The sequence below is a fragment of the Danio rerio genome, chromosome 8 (genome assembly GCF_049306965.1).
Source record: "Danio rerio strain Tuebingen ecotype United States chromosome 8, GRCz12tu, whole genome shotgun sequence".
NCBI lineage: Eukaryota > Metazoa > Chordata > Actinopteri > Cypriniformes > Danionidae > Danio > Danio rerio.
The window spans coordinates 60906129-60928019 of record NC_133183.1 but is presented as its reverse complement, the minus strand read 5'-3'; the positions used below and the strand labels follow the sequence as shown (position 1 = coordinate 60928019).

At 40.1% G+C, this 21891-nt stretch overlaps 1 protein-coding gene across 3 annotated transcripts in view; it reads right to left on the bottom strand.

The window, feature by feature from the left end:
- disp3 (dispatched RND transporter family member 3) overlaps nucleotides 1–21891 on the bottom strand; it is a 102272-nt gene that overhangs the window by 38462 nt on the left and 41919 nt on the right. For 2 of the 3 annotated variants that reach the window (XR_012384797.1, XM_073911235.1), the window contains exons 5-11: nucleotides 19863–19997; nucleotides 17491–17651; nucleotides 16250–16389; nucleotides 11178–11266; nucleotides 8244–8408; nucleotides 4808–4969; nucleotides 2886–3017 (exon numbers count right to left, since the gene is read on the bottom strand). Coding sequence is in view for 2 of the 3 variants with exons in the window: in XM_073911235.1 (XP_073767336.1) it covers nucleotides 2886–3017; nucleotides 4808–4969; nucleotides 8244–8408; nucleotides 11178–11266; nucleotides 16250–16389; nucleotides 17491–17651; nucleotides 19863–19997 (984 nt within the window). In the remaining variant the exon portion in view is untranslated. The remainder of the gene's footprint in view (nucleotides 1–2885; nucleotides 3018–4807; nucleotides 4970–8243; nucleotides 8409–11177; nucleotides 11267–16249; nucleotides 16390–17490; nucleotides 17652–19862; nucleotides 19998–21891) is intronic. The other variant, XM_073911236.1, reaches the window with a different exon arrangement.

Genomic DNA, 21891 nt, shown 5'->3' with positions numbered 1-21891 from the left:
AGTTTAGACCGGGTTTGTTTTGGTCTAATGAAAAATCTATTTTAGTTTCTCAAAATAGCAACGCGCCAGCGGTCCGCCTCAGAACGCCTTCGTTTTTAGACCAGAACGCCTATGGGCGCACAAATGAGCGCTAATGCATTTGCTATTTAAACAGCGTAGCGCAACGCCTCAAAACGTCTCTTGCGCCAAGCTGAAACTAGCAAAAGACTATTGCACCGCACCTTGCGCCACACTGTGCCGGGTGTATTATAGGGCCCATAATCCCTCCAGCATGTCCTGGGTCTTCCCCGATCTGCCGACTATAGGGGGATCACACTCCTTAGTCTCTCTGGGAAAGTCTATTTCAGGGTACTGGAGAGGAGGATCCGGCTGATAGTTGAACCTAGGATACAGGAGGAACAATGTGGTTTTTGTCCAGGCCGTGGTACACTGGACTAGCTCTATACTCTTAGCAGGGTGCTCTAGAGTTCATGGAAGTATGCCCAACCAGTCCACTTGTGTTTTGTGGACTTGGAGAAAGCAGTCGACCGTGTCCCTTGTGGCACTCTGTGGACTTAGCTCTGGGAGTATGAGGTCAGAGTCACTCTGCTAAGGGCTGTCTCGTTCCTGTATGAACAGAGTAGGAGTCTGGTTCGCATTGCCGGCAATAAGTCAGCCTTGTTTCCAGTGCGTGTCCGGCAGGGCTGCCCTTTGTCACAATTTCTGTTCATAATTTTATGGACAGAATTTCAAAGTGCTGCCTTGGGCTGAAGGAGATCTATTTCTGCGACCACAGGATATCATCTCTTATTCGCAGACGATGTTGTTCTGTTGGCTTCATCAAACATGGACCTTCAGCATGTACTGGGGTGGTTTGCTGCCCAGTGTGACGTGGCTGGGAGTAAAAATCAGCACCTCCAAGTCCGAGGCCATGGTGCTCCACCGGAAAAAGGTGGTTTGCCATTTCCTGGTTGGAGTAAAGTGTTTACTCCTGGTGGAGAAATTCAAGTATCTTGGGGTTTTGTTCTCTAGTGAGGGAAGGATGGAACGTAAGATTGAAAGGCGGATTGGTACAGTGGCAGCAGTTATGCGGTCGATGTACCGGCTCGTTGTGGTAAAGAAAGAGCTGAGCTGAAAGGCAAAGCTCTCGATTTACCGGTCAATCTATGTTCCTACTGTCCCCTATGGTCACCTTGGGATCCCCCCGGAGGAGCTTAAAGAAGTGTCTGGGCAAGAGGAAGCCTGGGGATTCTCTCCTAAGACTGCTGCCCTCATGACTTGACCCCAGAAAAGTGGAAGAAAATTAGATGAGATGACATTATATTATTATCCCCCTTAAGCAATATTTGTTTTCAATAGTCTACAGAACAAACCATCGGTATACAATGACTTGCCTAATTACTAGGGATGTAACGGTATTGTAAATACCGTCATACCGCAATATTAATTTTTTTCGATATTACCGTAGTCGCATGACTCGGTAAAACTATAGGTCTTCGGAGAAAATTTGCTCAGGCGAATGAAGCGAACGGGAGGTACCGGAAACTACAATTCCCATCAGCCCATGCTTGACCATCATCCCTTGCGGTCTGTTGTTGCTACAGATCCAGTAATGCGGAAATGGAGTGTGCTGCTAGAAGCGGGGATCAAAAAGAGCTGGAAAACCCTAAAGCGGGTGTTGTTGCCGCGCGCGTACTGAATAGTGGTGTTGTCGCGCGAGTTCTTATCAGCTGTGTTGTCGCGCTCGTTCTGAATAGCCGTGTTGTCGCGCGAGTTCTTATCAGCTGTGTTGTCGCGCGCGTACTGTAAAGCTGGGACGGAGGGTATGTCGCGTCGCGGGGGCACTTTTGATCATTTTGGAAGGGAACTTTCTATCCAAGACTAAAAGGGCATGTGCACTGCACAGGTTGAGCACTGTGTGTGCACGTGCCTGCAAGTTGGGGAATACGACTAATCAGTCATGGGGACTGCAGAAACACAGCACACTGTTCAGATTGATGCAGACATGAGATCTCTATCTTACTCATGGTTTGTCCTCTCAAGTGGGGGAAAGACAATGCACAACGTTCCCCACTGCTGTCAACCTGGGCCAAGTCATATCTCTCTTGTCCCAGAAACCTCAGTCCCAAATGAGAGGGTTTTTTTCTGTTGCAGGGGACATTGTAAATACCCAGAGATACCAGCTTTTACCAGATTATAGTTATATGATAATTTTCCTTTAAACCCATTTCTATCTAAGTGAGTGAGTGATTAAATGTTGAATGTGATGAGTTTTCAACAATACTAAATTGAAACTTTATTTTTTTACATGGTTTAATATTTTTTTGTTATTAAAATTGAAGTTCCTGTTTCAAAGCTTACAGATAGATGGCTAATTTGTATGTCATTGACACTTTTGGCACTTTTTTGGAGTATTTAAGTTTTGTTTTTTCCTGTAAATGATTCAATAAATACCGTACCGTGACATTCATACCGAGGTATTACCGTACCGTGAAATTCTGATACCGTTACATCCCTACTAATTACACTAACTTTAACCTAGTTAAGCCTTTAAATGTCACTTTAAGCTGAACACTAGTATCTTGAAAACTATCTAGTCAAATATTATGTATGTAATACTAAAACTATTATGTTTAGAAATGTGTTGAAACAAATCTTCTTTCCATTAAACAGAAATTGGGGGAAAATATACACATAAGGGCTAATAGTTCTGCCTTTACCTGCATATGGGCTGACCTGCTTACAGCTACACCTGGGCGAGCAGATTAACCATATACTGAAACTGGTTGACAACCCGTACTCTGGTATGACCTGCTTTCTCCAGCAGTAAGCATCAAAGCTATGATAAAACAGGTGTCAGTGTTTTTCCAGCCCCGTTCCTCCCGGCTGAGCAGAAAAAAACAAACCTGCGAGCGTCTGTGCGCTGCTGTTGGATGCTGGTTTGGACTGGTTGGAGGGAATTGTGGGATGGTTCCCTGAGGTAGAGCTTGTGAAGTCTGCAGTGCTGTGCAGATTATGAGGTCGCTCCATAAAAACACCTGTGAGACATAGAGAGGTGGGACAAATTTAGAGCTAAGGCAATAGCTGAATACACTTAATAGGCAATACACTGAATAAATGATTCATTGGATTTACTGAATTCTTTAAGGCAGGGGTCTCAAACTCAATTTACCTGGGGGCCGCAGGAGGCAAAGTCTGGGTGAGGCTGGGCCGCATAAGGGATTTCACACAAAAAAAGTCCTCAAATGTCATTATTAACAGTTTTAATTATTTCTTCTGAACATGAAGTGTCCTGAACATTAATAGAACATTGAGTGAAGATTATGAACAGTTCTTCTGAACATGGCATCTTTTGCCTACTTCTTGCTGCCAGAGACTTGACAGCGCTTCTTCTCACAAATCTGAACCACATTTGGCTTTAGAGCGGAAGCAGTTGAGACCCTCAGTATGGCTTGAAGATGATCATCATTAAGTCTAGACCTGTACTTTGACTTATTGAAGTCTTAGGGAAAAAAGTGGGGGAACTCACTCAAAACTTCCATTCCCTCACCTAATAAAAAAGGCGTATATATGTATAAATAAAACACCCCCACCCCACTCCAGTCACATCAGTCGGTACCAGTCTGTATCTACCTATAATATCAATATATATAAGATGCAGGGCAGGCACGTGCACACATAGGGGTCAACCTGTGCAGAGCACATGCCCTTTTTAGTCTTGCATAGAAAGTGCCCTTCCAAAATAATCAAAAGTGCCCCCGCAACGCGACACACCCTCGGTCCTGCCCTTCAGTAGGCGCGCGATAACACCGCTCTTGAGTACGCGCACGACAACACAGCTGATCAGAACGCGCATTGAGTGACAAGCGCGCTGTGTACGGATAGAATCAGCGGAGCGGGGAGCGCTCTCTCTCACCGCTCCGCTGATTCTGTCAGTGTACAGCGGTCGGCGCGGGCCACAAAATAATTGCACTGAGGGCCGCAAATGGCCCGCGGGCCGCGAGTTTGAGACCCCTGCTTTAAGGTAAGTGGTTGCCCAATATTTATGGGCTGAATTTAAAGGTACAAATTAAATTGTTTGTTTAAATTAAGCCTATATCAAGTGTTTGCAACCACTTACAGTTGAAGTCAGAATTATTAGCCCCCCTGACTTATTAGCGCCCCTGTTTATTTTTTTCCCTAATTTCTGTTTAATGGAGGGAAGATTGTTTCAGCACATTTCTAAACATAATAGTTTTAATAACTCATTTCTAATAACTGATTTATTTCATCTTTGTCATGATGACAGTAAATAATATTTTACTAGATATTTTTCAAGACACTTCTGTACAGTTTAAAGTGACATTTAAAGGCTTAACTAGGTTAATTAGGTTAACTAGGCAGGTTAGGGTAATTAGGTAAGTTATTGTATAACGATGGTTTGTTCTGGAGACTATGGAAAAAATAGCTTAAAGGGGCTAATTATTTTGTTCCAAAATTGTTTATTAAAATATTAAAAACTGCTTTTATTCTAGCCGAAATAAAACAAATAAGACTTTCTCCAGAAGAAAAAATATTATCAGACATACTGTGAAAATTTCCTTGCTCTGTTAAACATCATTTGGGAAATATTTGAAATTGAATACAAAAAATTCGCAGGAGGGCTAATCACTTTGACTGTATAATCAACGCCCAGTCATTGACACTTCTTATGTTTCGACTCATCTCTCTCAGCCTTCGTCGACTGTATCATGCCACGAGCAGAACCTCTAGTGTGTAATTGAATGAAGCAGTGCAAATGAGTCAAGTGATTGTTCTGAATGAGCCCCGGGAGAAGAGTGAGGCTGACCTGAGCACATATGGCAGGAGATCCCCTGAGCGCTCAGGTTACTGCGCATGTCTAGAAGTCTCTGCAGGTTTGTGTCTCTGTGGAACAGCACAGGAGCGTGACTGGCCGGACGCAGGAGACAGCAGCACCACACCGAGCCCAGCAGAACCACCGCATACACACCTGAAAAACAATGAACAAACTCTTATATCCAGCCAAGGCTTACTGTAAGTTCAGGGGTTACATGTAAGTTACCATTTGATAAAAGAGCGACTTGTTTGATGAGGAACAATGTGCACAAATTTTGATATCGCACAGATTTTAAAATCTGCAATAACTTCCCAAATAAAGTGTTTTATAACTATAATCCTGACCCAACAGATGTGCATGTTAACGTTGATGTTGTAATGATATACCGTGCCGCCCATTATGATTGCATGTGAACCGAGGAGGATGATACTTTATAAAGCTAACGCTTGGATTTAAATGCATCCTGCTACATTATGCATGGCTGTATTGTAACTGTCAGTAAATCTATAATTACAGTGGCACTGTATCAACACCGCTCACGCTATTCACCTAATAAGAAGAAAGAGCAGCGGTGGCCTGGGACAAACCTGGCTCTAATTTAGCTTATTGGCATGCATGCAGCTGCGTGAATATGCATTTAAACAATGGGCGTTTTGTCTGAATTTTTTGCCACGCTCCACCATGTTAATACAAGCTTAATTGTATTGTTGCAGGCGCATAAGGGAAGCAGTTCAGAGCTCTTTTGTTTGAACTGTGAATAGACTGACCTTGAGAGTAAGAACCAAATTACAGTTTGAAACAAAACAGCTCGGCATTTTTATTCATCTTACTCCAGCACAACCTGTGTGCAGATTAGCAGAAAAACCTTAATCTGGCTTTATTTTTGTTTTTTGGTATTAATTTATCAGACCTTCACACCTCTTAATCATTTAGAGTTATAAAAGGAACATTTTTATAATAAATTGAAATGCCAATATTTATAATACTGCACGTTACCCTGACTTACATAGTGAATATCTGTAATGGTCATATGGACAGCACTATGTCATACAGATTTTCATATTTGACTGGCTTTTATATCTGTCTGTCTGTCAGTCTTCATCCATCCATCCATCCATCCATCCATTGACCCACCCACCCATCCGTCCATCCATCCATCCATCCATCCATCCATCCATCCATCCATCCATCCATCCATCCATCCATCCATCCATCCATCCATCCATCCATCCATCCACATTCCCGCCCACTCACTTATCCATATACCAACTCACCCATCAATCCATCCATTCACATTCAAACTCACCCACACATTCATCTATCCATCCATCCATCCATCCATCCATCCATCCATGCATCCATCCATCCATCCATCCATCCATCCATCCATCCATCCATCCATCCATCCATCCATCCATCCATCCATCCATCCATCCATCCATCCATCTATCTATCTATCTATCTATCTATCTATCTATCTATCTATCTATCTATCTATCTATCTATCTATCTATCTATCTATCTATCTATCTATCTGTCTGTCTGTCTGTCTGTCTGTCTGTCTGTCTGTCTGTCTGTCTGTCTTCATCCATCCGTCCATCCACATTCCCGCCCACCCACTTATCCATATACCAACTCACCCATCAATCCATCCATCCATTCACATTCAAACTCACCCACACATTCATCCATTCATCCATTCATCCATCCAGCCATCTATCTATCTATCTATCTATCTATCTATCTATCTATCTATCTATCTATCTATCTATCTATCTATCTATCTATCTATCTATCTATCTATCTATCTATCTATCTATCTATCTATCTATCTGTCTGTCTGTCTGTCTGTCTGTCTGTCTGTCTGTCTGTCTGTCTGTCTGTCTGTCTGTCTGTCTGTCTGTCTGTCTTCATCCATCCATCCATCCATCCATTGACCCACCCACCCATCCGTCCATCCATCCATCCACATTCCCGCCCACCCACTTATCCATATACTAACTCACCCATCAATCCATCCATCCATTCACATTCAAACTCACCCACCCATTCATCCATCCAGCCATCTATCCATCCATCTATCCATCCATCCATCCGTCCGTCCGTCCGTCCGTTCGTCTGTCTTCATCCATCCATCCATCCATCCATCCATCCATCCATCCATCCATCCATCCATCCATCCATCCATCCATCCATCCATCATCTATCTATCTATCTATCTATCTATCTATCTATCTATCTATCTATCTATCTATCTATCTATCTATCTATCTATCTATCTATCTATCTATCTATCTATCTATCTATCTATCTATCTATCTATCATCTATCTATCAATCTATTTATCTATCTATCTATCTATCTATCTATCTATCTATCTATCTATCTATCTATCTATCTATCTATCTATCTATCTATCTATCTATCTATCTATCTATCTATCTATCTATCTATCTATCTATCTATCTATCTATCTAATGTCCATCCATCCATTCATCCATCCATCCATCAATCCTTATTTTATTTATTTTCTTTTTTACCTTTATTTCTAGTTTTAGTTAACACATACTACAATCAATTAGAGCGGTTTTATTACAAGCCTCTGTATTATTATTATAATTCTCAGAAATTCTCGATTGTGATTGGTCGATTGTGACACTCCAAGCTATGCTATAAGTTCTTTAGCTGAAACACTTATTATACATAAATGTACACTTTGGATCGTGAAAGAAGTTAAAAAGCCCGTTCACCACAACCTTGAGAAGGCAACACAAACAGTGTACAGTTGAAGTCACAAATCATCCGCCCTTATGGGAACTTTATTCTCTTTTTCAAATATCTCCCAAAAGATGTTTAACAGAGCAAGGAAATTTTCACAGTATGTCTGATAATATTTTTTCTTCTGGAGAAAGTCTTATTTGTTTTATTTCGACTAGAAAAAAAGCAGTTTTAAATTTTTTAAACTCCTTTTAAGGTCAATATTATTAACCCATTTAAGAAATATTTGTTTTTGATTGTCTACAGAACAAACCATCGTTATACAACGACTTGCCTAATTAACCTAGTTAAGCCTTTAAATGTTACTTTAAGCTGAATAGTAGTATCTTGAAAAATATCAAGTCAAATGCTGTCATCATGGCAAAGAAAAAATAAATCAGTTATTAGAAATGAGTTAGTAAAACTATCATGTTTAGAAATGTGTTGAAATTAATCTTCTCTCCGTTAAACAGAAATTGGGGAATTTTTTTCAGGAGGGCTAATAAATCAGACTTCAACTGTAAGTCATCCAGCTCTTGGCAGTTTTGAGCGTGACACACACACATCAGACAGACAGTGAATGCTCTGTGGGCGTCTGTGAGCATTATGAAACCACATCACACTCTGCAAGACCACAGAAACATCTCTTAACATCAGATCCCCTGCTCACCTATGATAGTTTTGCGTTTCTCCACTACGGGCTCCGCCACCCAGCATCTCAGGAGCCTCTGGATATGAGCGCTGACCACTCCGACATTGCCTTCAGTGGACGCGGACAGAGGAGCTTCTGTAGAGAGAGACAGAAGGGCTGCGTCCGGTTCAGAGTCATACACACCTGCACACAGATTCAGCTGATGGTTATTATGATATGACACACGTGATCAAGGGTTTGCCGAGCGTTAAAGGATTTAAAAAACGCACAACCTAAAAGCAAATAAGAAAGAAAAGCGGTTGCTTTCATGAAGTGCACATACAATTCTTTAATAGTCGGCTGGGTCAGTTGGCATTTCTGTGTGGAGTTTGCATGTTCTCCACGTGTTGGCGTGGGTTTCTTCTGGGTGCTCCGATTTCCCCCACAGTCCAAACACATGGGCTATAGGCTAAATTGTAAGCTAAAGAAAATTCATTCATATTCTTTTCAGCTTAGTCCTTTTATTAGTCTGGGGTCGCCACAGTGGAATGAACCGCCAACTATTCCAGCCTTTGTTTTACATTTACATTTTACATTTAGTCATTTAGCAGACGCTTTTATCCAAAGCGACTTACAAATGAGGACAAGGAAGCAATTTAACACAGTTTTTAACGCAGTTTTACGCAGCGGATGCCCTTCCAGCCTCAACCCACCTCTGGGAAACACCCATACACACTCATTCACACTCATACATTATGGACAATTTTGCCTACCCAATTCCCCTGTACCACGTCTTTGGACTTGTGGCCGGAGAACCCGAAGGAAACCCTCGCCAACACGGGCAGAACATGCAAACTCCAAACAGAAACGCCAACTGACCCAGCCGAGGCTTGAACCAACAACCTTCTTGTTGTGAGGCAAACATATTACCCACTGCATCACCGTAAATTACTTCACCCAAAAATCAAAACCTTGTTACTGTCACAGTTTAGCCAGTCGTCCAATCACAATAGAGGAGGAGCTGGGCAACACGTCACCAACCAATTGTCAAACATTTCCTGTTTGAATGTTGTGCAATCAAGTCAATATATTAAAAATAAATACATAAAAAACACCCACAGCTAAGTGTCGGCATCTCCAGCTGACTAAAACACTTTCCTGGACACACGGCCTACTTACAGTTTTTCTCAGTGGCTTTGGTGCGTTTCTCACAACACCAGTGCATTTCTGCACAACAGTTAATGCATTTCTCAAATCAATAAGTGCAAACTACAAAACCTAGATGATAACCTGCAAAAGCGCTTCACATGCTCAAAATGGAGAGTTCAATCCTCAAAAGCAAGTATTCATGTCAATTAAAGTGTCAGTGTCATCAAAATGAAAAATCCTGACACCACTGTTTATGAACAAGACAGTCAGATGGCCATCATGTTTTCATTATGACAGTTTACTCTGGACATTTTTTTCTATTCAAAAAAAGTCAGATTGTGGTGACCCTTCCTGAAAATGCTCAAGACAGCACTATATACTATTAGCACAGCCATTTGAAAACTACAGTAAAGTTAGACATCACTGCATTTAGTGAGCTATCTGAGTACAAGACACTGAATATGTATGTTTCACATTTTTACTCTGCATTTGCTCTTTGCAATTCTAATTCATTCACAGCACTGTGCAAAAGAATAAACACAGACTTATTTACAACAAACATAAGCTTCGTTTGGGTAGAGCTGTGCACATCTGTACACAATATTGCAGTACATATTGGAACTGAACCTTCAACACACACAGGTCTGTAAATCATTCATCAAATTGTTCAATTTAGTAGACATTTTTCAGAAAAATAAAGATTTAATTTTTTTTTATATAAAATTTGCTAGACAGATTTTGACAACTAGTTCAACATTTGTGTGTGTAATGACTCGAGTAATGAAATGAGGGCTATTAGTTTTATATGGAATGACTATTCAGCATTTACAAGTTTAGTTCATTTTGACTGACATGACGTAAGCAACTGATAATGTTATAAACAGCAGAGAGTTGTATGAAAGCAATTGATGCATGTCCAAAACCATCTGCAATTTGCTGGAAGGAATGAGAAACTGCTACTAGGATGTGCACAAATGACTAATTGTTTAGAGAAATGCATTAACTTTTGTCCAAATGAAATAGTGTTGTGAGAAATGCACCAAAGCCACTGAGAAAAACTGTATCATCATAAATGATTCATGCACCCATTATTATTATTATTATTATTATTATTATTATTATTGTTGTTATTATTATTATTATTATTATTATTATTATTATTATTATTATTATTATTATTATTATTATTATTATTGTTATTATTATTATTATTATTATTATTATTATTATTATTATTAATGCAAATAAGACATTTGTTTTTGTCATTTTTTATCAGGATGGTTTAAATTTGTATCCTTTTTTGTCTTTGTCAGAATCATCATCAGTACATTGCTTTTCTGCAAAATTGCTAGTTAATTTCACGAATATTACCAAAGAAATGCACATAGTGAATTAAACATGACATCCGGCATGCGTTCTGAAACAGTATTTTCTTGTAAATACATTAATCTATTTTCCTTCAGCTTAGTCTCTTATTTATCAGTGGTCGCCACAGTGAAATGAACCACCAACAGCGGATGCTCTTCCAGCCGCAACCCAGTACTGGAAAACACCCATACACTCTCACATTCAAACACACACGTACACTGCGACCAATTTTGTTCATTCAATTTCACTATAGTGCATGTGTTTGGACTGTGGGGGAAACCGGAGCACCCAAAGGGAACCCACACCTACATGGGGAGAACTCCACACAGAAATGCCATCTGGCTCAAATCAGCGACCTTCTTGCTGTAAGGTGACAGCGCTAACCACTGAGCCACCGTGTCACCCTTATAAAAACACTCCTGCATAATTTGTTGTGCAATGTTTTATACAGTGTACCTGGTTCCATTTCGACAGTTATCAGAGCCACGTCATCATCATCTGAGAGTGGACCTGGGCTGCTGGACAGTTTCGTTAAAGTGGTCCACCTGCAAGGGTCAAGAATATCAGCGTTAATAGGATAATCCACCCAAAACTACCAGTTCTGTCATTATTCCAGTCTCAGGAATCTGAATCTAAAGTGTCTCCAAGCTATTTTGTCGTTATTTTTGTAAGTGTAATGCTGGGTTTCAACTACATTTTTGTCACTGATTATTTAAACACCATCAGTTGAAGTCTAAAATGATTCGCCTCCCTTTGATTTTCTTTTTCTTTTTTTTTTTTTTTAAATATTTCTCAAATGATGTTTAACAGAGCAGGGAATTTTTTTTACAGTATGTCTGATAATATTTTTTTCTTCTGGAGAAAGGCTTATTTGCTTTATTTTGGTTAGAATAAAAACTGTTTTATTTTTTTTAAATCATTTTAAGGACAAAATTATTAGCCTCTTCTCTAGTCTACTGAACAATCTCATCATACAATAACTTGCCTAAATACCCTAACCTGCCTAGTTAACCTAATTAACCTAGTTAAGCCTTTAAATGTCACTTTAAGCTGTATAGAAGTGTCTTGATATATCTAGTCTAATATTATTTGCTGTCATCATGGCAAAGATAAAATAAATCAGTAATTACAGATAAGTTATTAAAACTATTATGATTAGAAATGTGTTGAAAAAATCTCTACGTTAAATAGAAATTGGTGAAAAAAATAAACAGGGTGGCTAATAATTCAACTGTACATTTTGGGTTCTATAAACAGGTAATTCTTTCAATATCTGTCATCGTTTGCCTTTACAGGGTATATACAGAGTTCAGAGAGTGAAATTCAATGGGGAGAGTGGGGACAGTTGCAACACTTTTTGCATTTCCTTCAGTTTCTCAGAGTTCTTTGTGGAAACTCAAAATTTGAACCTAATAAACCCACATCTATTAGATACCCACCCATATTGCTATGACGTGTACAAATAATAACATATGCAGAATTTAAACTTCAACACACAAAGTCGAATATTGCAACTGACCCCGAGCATGGGGACGGCTGCAACATTCATTGAAATGAAATAATAATAAAAAAATTCTAAAACATTAAATTGAATATTTTTTTGGTTAACACACTAAATGTTACATGGTTAAAATGTTACATTAGTTAAATTGGCCATATAAATACAGACTATTAAAAGAAGCAACATCCAACTTTAAAATTAATTAATTAATCAAGTAATGTCTTACAAAAACAAATTAGACAGTATGAGAAATGTTCTGACCATTAGTAAATACATTTTTTTTTTTACCTCAAAATAAGTTTTATACAAAAGGAATGGTCACATCATGTCTTCCGTACTGAAGGAGGGTCTAACTGAGAATATGTAGTAAAAATATCATCACTCTAGCTCATGCCTAAATAGAGGAATAAGTCTTGTTGCAACCATCTCCACTCTCCCCTACCTTTTTAAAAGACTCTTTCCATACATTTTAAGACCTCATCGCCACTTTATGGTTTCAACCAGTAACATTGGCGACATTTTAACTTACAGCATATTTACTAATTAATGGTGATTGAAAGAAATTAATCTAATCTACTGAATCCTAAACTAAAACATTATTCATATACAGATCAAAATGCTAATCCAGCAAGTGGTGCCTAAAGAAGCAGGAATAACAGTGCATTAAACAAACCAGAGTGATGTCAAACCTAGTAGGATTTTATCAGTTTTAAAAACTCAGCCCAGGCTCATTCTGAAAACGTACCCCTGTATACAATTCTGGAGAGCATCAAATACTTCCCAGGAGCTACATTTTTTGCAGTTTTTGTTTTCGCAAATCCACCAGAGGCCGCTGTGTACGCTTTTTCAAATCTCAAATTTTTCGCCAGTGCCATTTGTGCCTGCTGTTTTCGAGTAAATCCACCAGAGGTCGCTGTCGACTGACTGAATCGACTGACTGACCCACCCTCCTCCTTCCCTAAACCCAACCAGTAGTGTTTTTAAAATCAGCAATTGACCAGCGCCCACCCACTTACCTAAACCCAACCGAAAGTTTTCAGAAGCAATCAAGAAAAGCAAAAGCCCTCGTCTGATTTTTACCATGTTTCAGATTTTACCACATTCTCACCCTGGTAATTACTCGGTTATTTCATTTTTTGGCTTCTGTTTTTGTCTTATCCGCTTTTTGGAACCGTTCTTCACCAAACTCAAACCCCGTCGTCATGGTCAACTCCTCTCTGCGTTTCAAGTCCGCTGACGTACATGGCGAGCTACTGGGCAAACTGGTAACAGCGGGAAAGCCGTCCATACGGAGGTAAGCAATCAGCTGGTAAATGCGAAAAGGATCGGCATCATACCTCCTCGTAGCATTGGTTTTAAAGATAAAATACAGCCATATGTACTTATGCTACATAATTCGCAATCCCCAGAAATATATATAGGGCTGCGTTTTCAGAATAAGCATGTGTTGCATAAACTACACAGCATCCCGATTTTCGCATATTAAATCCAGGCAAACTTTAGCAAAATTTAATACCTTTTAAAATGGCATTTACGACTTTTAAATACTTTTTCAGGGCCTTAAACATCTTTAAATTGACTTATCAATATTTAAGACCTTACAGACACCCTGCTTTATTGGCATGCATGATGTCATCAAGAAGGCTAAACTAGAAACTGACTACTGCAAATAAAAAAATGTAAACAAACAATGTCTACTGATGCGAGCATGTCGTAAAAGCAGGAATATAGCTGCTCTAGCTCCACTATAGACTTTCCTCCATTGCACAACTGCATCTTAAGTAGAAGTACGAATGACATTAGAAATTGTAGAGCCATATAGCGCCTTGATTCAATAAGTTAAAGTGTTTTCTAGTATCGACACAGTAGGTATGTTGCTTACACACGCTATGATATCGATGATATTGCGCAGCCCTAACAAACAGTATAAGGGCGTACTCACACTATGTACAGTTGCCTTAAACTGAGCCGAGGCACACTTGTCCCCCCTCCCTTCCCTCGACGGCCCGCACTCAGCCATCGCATTTGGGCCTGAGCACGCTTACGTCATCGATGATGCGCTGTTTAGTTTAAGAAGCACTCGCTCAGCACAGTAGGGATTTCTTTAGTTATATCGTTTTAGATGCGATGACAGGCAGTCAATTATTTCGCCGAACAGATCCGCCACTTTTGACGCTCGTAAACAATCATTAAGTCCTCGTGCTGCAGGAATTAGGAGGTTTGCTGAAGGTGCAGCTGTCGTGCAGTGAGGGGTTTGCATCTTTAATAAACTACGACAGTTTGCGTTCATTAGACAGTAAGAATGATTAATAAATCCAATCAAACTTTCCCCTTAAAAGTCACGTCTCGTCTTCAGTTTAGGGCTCAGGCACGGTACGCTTGTAGTGTGAGTGCAAAGCTCTTTTTACTGAGCAAGGTTATGATAGTTTTGGATTTTTCATTAGTTTAAGTTTCTTTTTCGTTTTGACTTTTTGTTTTCAAATTCACTTAGTTTAATTTAGTTTTTAGAGAGAAATTTACTAGTTTTTATTAGTTTCTATATTTTTTAATTATTTCGTTTTAGTTTAATTTTTATTACTTTCAGTATTAGTTTTATATATATTTTTTTTCTTCTAAATGAAGATATTTGTTAGATGCAAGATTCAAAATCAACAGAATAAATATTGTAGAATAAAAAATCAACCACACATTTTTTTGAAACCTGTGTTCAGAGGACACAGGAACACTTTCATCTACCACTACCATCCTCAAATTCAAATACAACAGCCCACAAGATAACAGCCTTATGTACAATATGTGTGCAAGGCTGCTCTGAGGTTAGATACACAGTAGTGATGGGAAGTACTAATCTTTAACGCAGATGTTGGGACTCAACGTTATGTAGTCAGCAATAGTCATTTCAGTCAGTTAAAACATCACCATGATCTAAAAAATGTCTTACAGTAAAGTTTTGCAACCCAACTGAAGCATAATTTACTTATTTAAACTCCATTATGATTTTCTGTTATGTAATAAACTTCCGTTTTTCACCAGATCCTCTCATTTAAGCCCTGGGTTACCCCCGCTGCTGTTGTTCAAGTTTATTTCAGTCTCAGAAGGCTGTCATGCACTGTTTGTGTTCGGTTCATTGAATCATGCATGCACAGTATTATCGGATCACCGTTTCTCAAATTTGATTTCAATGTAACGTTACTGTTCTAATAACTGAATTGAGAGTATATATTGGATTATTTCGAATCAGAGGGGGTATCAGCAGTTGGTGGATAAGTGCTTACTGGAGACGCGAATCGTTTCAAATGATTCAGTTCGATTCGGTGAACTAGTTCAACGAGTTCACTTGGAAGATTCGGTTATAAAGATTCGTTCGCGATCGCGTTACAGAAATAAAACCCATTATTGGGCACAAACGTGTTAAAGGAAAAGTTTAAAGTGTCTGTTTTTAATGCTGTTACCGTGCTGCTGTCATGTCCACTCGTTGTTTTTGTCAGCGAGGATGGCTGGAGGAGAATTGGCTCGATGTGGCCAATGGCAGCAGGACTACAGGTGCTGTATGGGTCAAACACCTGCAGCACGAATTATATTTACTTCTAAAAGGCTTACAGAAGGATTATGTATTAAATACATTCACAAATACAAAAATGAAGGTGGTTTTTGCTATAATTTTAGTAAGTTTCAGTTAGTTTTTTTACGTAGACAATAGTTTTAGTTAAAGTTTTTAAAAAAAACTCTCGTTTTTATTTTTATTTCAGTTAACGACAATTATTTTACATTTTAGTTTAGTTTTTTCGTTTGTTTTCGTTAACTATAATAACTTTGTGTTTGAGCCCAAGTGAACCGCGCTCTTCCAACAATGTCAGGATCGGCCAAGTGAACAGCGCCTTGGCCCAATTCAGAGCACTCACACTTCTCAAACGATCCGGGAAACGGGCCTGGGCACGGTTGGGATAGCATAGTGTGAGTATGCCCTAAGATATCAGATTCAATAGAAACAATGCTTCTCAAAGGATGCTGAAATAAAAAGCTGTACCATCTGGGGCAGGAGTTGGCGCGGGCAGCTCCACACGAGCTCCAGATGCAGAGGGCAGCAGGCATGAGGACGGACACCCAGAGCCAGCAGCAGCTCACGATCAGAGACATGAACAGACCGAAGTCATGAACCGCCGGGATCTAATGACGCATGCAAACCAGAGAAAAGGTCACGCGTCAGGTGTTGTCACCATTTTTCAACGTCTTTGCATGTTTTAATATAAATTAACCGGCGGGATTCTCATCACACCCGGTACACTACTGAATAAACATGAGCGCGTGACAGAAACATAAAAGCCCCATGGGTGCAAAAGCGACTCTGTATAAAAGAAGACCTCTCTTTACAGATAAAGAAATGTTTGACTGTCTACTTTACATGCCCTTGCAGCTTATTTCATCATTTGGCTCATCGTGTTTATTTTTTGATTGATGTTACATCCTGAGTTCTTAGCGGGAGGTCACAGATGGATCCTCCAGACTTTTGCTTTTCACCTTGTCACAGCATTTACAGCTCACAGCACTTTGATGGCAGCAAAAAGAATGAATCACGAAATAATTCACTGTATAGTCACTGGATGTGGTTGAAAGCATTATTATTATTAACATCATCATCATCAATCATTAATTTCATTCATTTTCTTGTTTCTTGTTTTCCTTTATTAATTCTGGGTCGGCACAGCGGAATGAACCGCCAACTTATCCAGCACGTTTTAACGCAACAGATGCCCTTCCAGCCGCAACCCATCTCTGAGAAACATCCACACACACACACACACACACACACACACACACACACACACACACACACACACACACTCATACACTACGGACAATTTAGCCTACCAAATTCACCTGTACCGCATGTCTTTGGACTGTGGGGAAAACCGGAGCACCCGGAGGAAACCCAAGCAAACGCAAGGAGAACATGCAAACTCCACACAGAAACGCCAACTGAGCCGAGGCTCAAACCAGCGACCTTCTTGCTGTGAGGCGACAGCACTACCTACTGTGCCACTGCGTTGCCATCATCGATTATTATTATTATTATTATTATCATTATTATTATTGGCAGTTCATTCTGCTGTGGTGACCCCAGATTAATAAAGAGACTAAGCAAAAAAAAAAAAAAAAAAAAAAGAATGAATAAATGAAAGAAAGTAGAGTTCCTTTGATAAAGTCACTGTGGTCAACATGTTAGCTCATGCTTGCGTTGACCTGAGCTGACTGAGTGTGTTTCTGCACCTGTGAGAAGGTGTTTGCAGCGTACGCGGCGGCGGTGGTGAAGGACGTGAGGAAAGTGGCTCTGCCGGCCGTCTTCATGGTGGAAATCATGCGCTGCATCGGGCAGGTCAGATGAACCGACTGTCTGAATGTACTTATGAACACAAACACATCATCCACACCTAAGAGAAAAGAGGAAAGAGGAGAAAATGTTAAAGGGGTGGTCCACAGTGTATTTATAAGGCTTGGTGTTCATGCTTCACTTGTAGAAAATCATGTTATTTTTTCACAAATCTTGCTTTGATTATATACAGCTACTCGGCTAACATGAAAATGACTGTCATATTTTCTAGTTCCCCTAAAAGGTCCGCCCTCAAGAGGCTGTGATTGGTCAACTAACATAACGTGCTGTGATTCACGGATTGGCTACGTCACACCCCTACAAGCACGCGCTTTAGTGCTGTGTAAACAGTCCAGTAGGAGCAGCTGTCAACAGCGTTAGCTGCCTGAATCAGACAGAAAAAAAAAGAGCACACATCGGAACCTCACGCCTGCTAACTAAAATAAAACCTGACAAGTGTCTTTTATATATATTGGAAATAAGCATGTGTAAGTAATGTGAAACGTTCACATATTTTTTACGAGTTTGAGATGTAGAACGCAGGGAAAGCAGAGACACTGCAGCACTGGTGAAGATTGTGGGTGTTTACAGCGGTTTGGCTGATAAATATGAATTTATAGCTAAATTGTTAGCGGTGCCAAACAGCATTTCCTGTTGTTTACGTCCTTGTTTACGTCCTTGCTACAACATACCAATAACGCTAGAAACTGTGCCTGTAGTTGATCAATTTTAACAAATAAATACACTTATGTAAGGCTCACAATCCACAGCTTCATCTGTTGGAGGAGTTTTTAGCTGAATCCAGCACTGAACTGGGAGAGATTTTGAAAGTTCTCCTTTGTCAAATGCTAGCGCTAAATCTTATTTTTTTGTAATTCTCTGGAATATAATTAAATTGTGCGCACTTCTCTCTTTGTGTCTTGTCATTTGGAAGCCCAAATACAGAAACAGAAGAAGCTCTGTGGAAATAGCAGCGTTTGGAGGCATTTTAGCTTTCTCTGCTTTAACATTACAGCACCTCTGGCCACGCCCCTTCGCTGCACAGGTGTGCGTGTGGGGAATGCGGGTAACCGTAAGGCCTTGTGATCTCACTAGCCTGGATGTATTTTTTGTAGTCCCCAAACTTCGTTCGCTGTAGGCTTTGCTAAGCTTAAAGCCAATGTCTCCCTTTGCATTGAGCTTTGAGCGTCTTACATTCAGACATGTTGTTAATGTTCACAAAGCTACATTACACATCAACTAAAGTTTCAAATATGATATCATAGTGGACCACCACTCCTTTAAGTTTCAGACAGAGGGCTCAGAGAACATGTTAATTTATAGATTTGGTATTTTATGGACCCTCTTTTACATGACATCTTAAATGCTTGATAGTTTTATACACTTAGATTTTTTTAAACATATGAACATTTATATCTATTTATGCATGTATTATATCATTTTTGCATCAAATGACAAAAAAAAAAAACAACCACTAAATGTGCGAGGTGTTTCTGAAGGCTGATTTATACTTCTGCGTCAAACGCCGGCGTATGCTACGGCGCTGACGCATAGCCCTTCGCCATGGCCGTCGCCGTCACTGACGTGCATCTCTCAAAAAATGTAACTAAACGTCGCAATGACGCGTAGCGTAAGCTCTGTGATTGGTCGGCTTGGTAGCGCTGACGAGTCTGAGCGAATGGCGCAAGCGATTGTTTACAAGTGTGAAGTCCCGTGAAGGAGCTCCGGATGGAAAGTTTTGTTTTGTGTTTACCTCATAGTTAAAGTTGTTGCACGTCCGCCGGTTCCTGCCTCAAAATGAGCGAGTTTGAGCCACTTGTACATCCAGGAAGTGTTCAGGAAATGCAAAAAAGTAGCGAAGAAACTCGACACAGAGGAACATTTACACCTCACTACCAACTAGCGTTTCGGAAGTGTTAATGCAGACCAACAGAGACAGCGCGCAGAAGTATAAATGCACAGCCACGCGCGTTGCATGCGCCGTGGGTTAAGCCGGTTACTTGACGCAGAAGTATAAATCAGGCTTAATGCAGCGTCTATGGTGGTGGGACAGTAAATCTGTCACTATTCTCTCTTCTGCCTGCCGTCTTACACAATTTTTTCCCTTTCTTTGAAAGTCCTGATAACATCATGCCAGTGTTTCTTTCATTATTTTAGCAAATGGGATTGTAAAAATTGAACTCTCCCATTCACTGGCACTTTAGTTTACCCAGATATGATGACTTCTGCTACTGAGAAACCTGGAAATGTGAAAAGGCTTCATTATTCTCACCGATGCCGATGATGACGAAAGCTGCCACTCCGTTGAGAATGCCGAGATATTTCACTCCAAACACCACGTGATACAAGAAGAGAGCCACGAGGCAACTAAGACCAATGCTGGCCAAGCCGAAGAACGTCAGAAACACTGCGGAGGAAAGAAATGGTTGTGAAGCATATTACCAAATCCAGAAAGTACAACGGAGACTACAGTAATCTATACTAACAAGTGATTAGTTGACTTTAGTTAAATGGGTAAACTGATTTTTTTAAATGCCCCCTGTATAATTTTTTCACAATTTCTGTTAAACGGAAAGAAAGGTTTTTTCAACATATTTCTATACATATTAGTTTTAAAAACTCATTTCTCATAACTCAGTTGCATTTACATGAATGGTGACACACACTCACTGGCCACTTTATTAGGTACACCTTACTGGTCCCGGGTTGGACCCCCTTTTGCCTTCAGAACTGCTTCAATCCTGTGTGGCGTAGATTCAACAACTGGAAATATTCCTCAGAGATTTTGCTCCATATTGACATGATAGCATCACGCAGTTGCTGCAGATTTGTCGGCTTTCTATCAGCTGGAACCAGTCTGGACATTCTCCTCTGACCTCTGGCATCGACAAGGCATTTTTGGCCCACAGATCTTCCGCTCACTGGATATTTCCTCTTATTCAGACCATTCTCTGAAAACCCTAGAGAAGGCTGTGCGTGAAAATCCCAGTAGATCAGCAGTTTCTGAAATACTCGCCGGCACCAAACACCATGCCACGTTCAAAGTCACTTAAATCACCTTTCTTTCCCATTCTGATTTAAACTGTCTTGACCATGTCTACATGCTAAAATGCATTGGGTTGCTGATTAGAAATTTGTGTCAACAAGCAGTGGGGCAAGGTGTCCCTAATAAAGTGGCCGGCGAGAGTATAATGCGTCTAGTGTTCCTGATAGTGTGAATGCAGATCATTTTTCTAAAACCCAGTAAAAACGCCGTCCATACATTAAGCATTTCCATTCTAAATCCTCAATTTAAGATGAAAATGCACGGGTGTAAATGGCACCGAGCAAGCACAACAACAAACAATAGCTTCTTAACATATGATCTAAGCTATGTCTACCTCCAGTCTCACTTTAAAAATGCATCAATGCTACTTAAATGGCTTCATTTAATTGCAAGACAGCTAATGGGATATCCTTCAGCATTACTCAGCTCTTCAGATTAGCATTAGCACATCACAAAACTGCCAGGATATTTTTGGCCCACATCCTTCACCGCAACCAGGAGATGTTTTCAAGCTTTTATCCCTGAATTAACTCCAAGTGCCGTGTCGAACAGAGAGCGCTAAAGGCTTCCTAACAAATTGCGGAGAGGAACAACGGCGTTGGAGAGCTCTTTAACAAGTATAGCTGACATGTAAATGGATTCAGGTTTTGGGAAGGTTATATTACACAGAGATAAGGCGCTGAGGTCATGTTATGTAATGTAAAAGAGAGGGGTTTTGATGAAAATGTCAAATGTTGTTCCATTTCCCATTATCCAGAAGGTTGTTGTTGCAGCAGCTCGGAGAAAATAAGCCTCATTTTAGCAACAGAAATAGGATAACGACCTGAATATACTAAGAAAAGCAGCTGAACAGGTCCAAATCAATAAGATTCATTAGATGAATTGCGCAGCAGCCGAAGTCGCAGTCGGTACATCTTCCCAATCGGCATCATCGTGTGCTTTTAATAGGCTGGAATGAGTGTTTACTGCTGTGCTAATTAAGTCGTACGGTACACAGTTGTAAACTCGTGCTGCTGCTGTGTGTGCGTGTGCGTAGGCTGCGCAGGTTCAAGGCGTCAGTCGGATTTCATTTCAGAAATCATTTCAGGCTTATCTTTTGACAATAAATGTTGACACAAAAGCTAACCGAGGCCTTTTGTAGATGAAAAATCCAACCCAGTTGCGATTCCGGCAACAACAAGTCCTCAGAGCAAGGTTAAAGGGGCTGTATGTAAGTTTTTGACTCTTCTAAAGCATAAAAATACCATAAGATGTT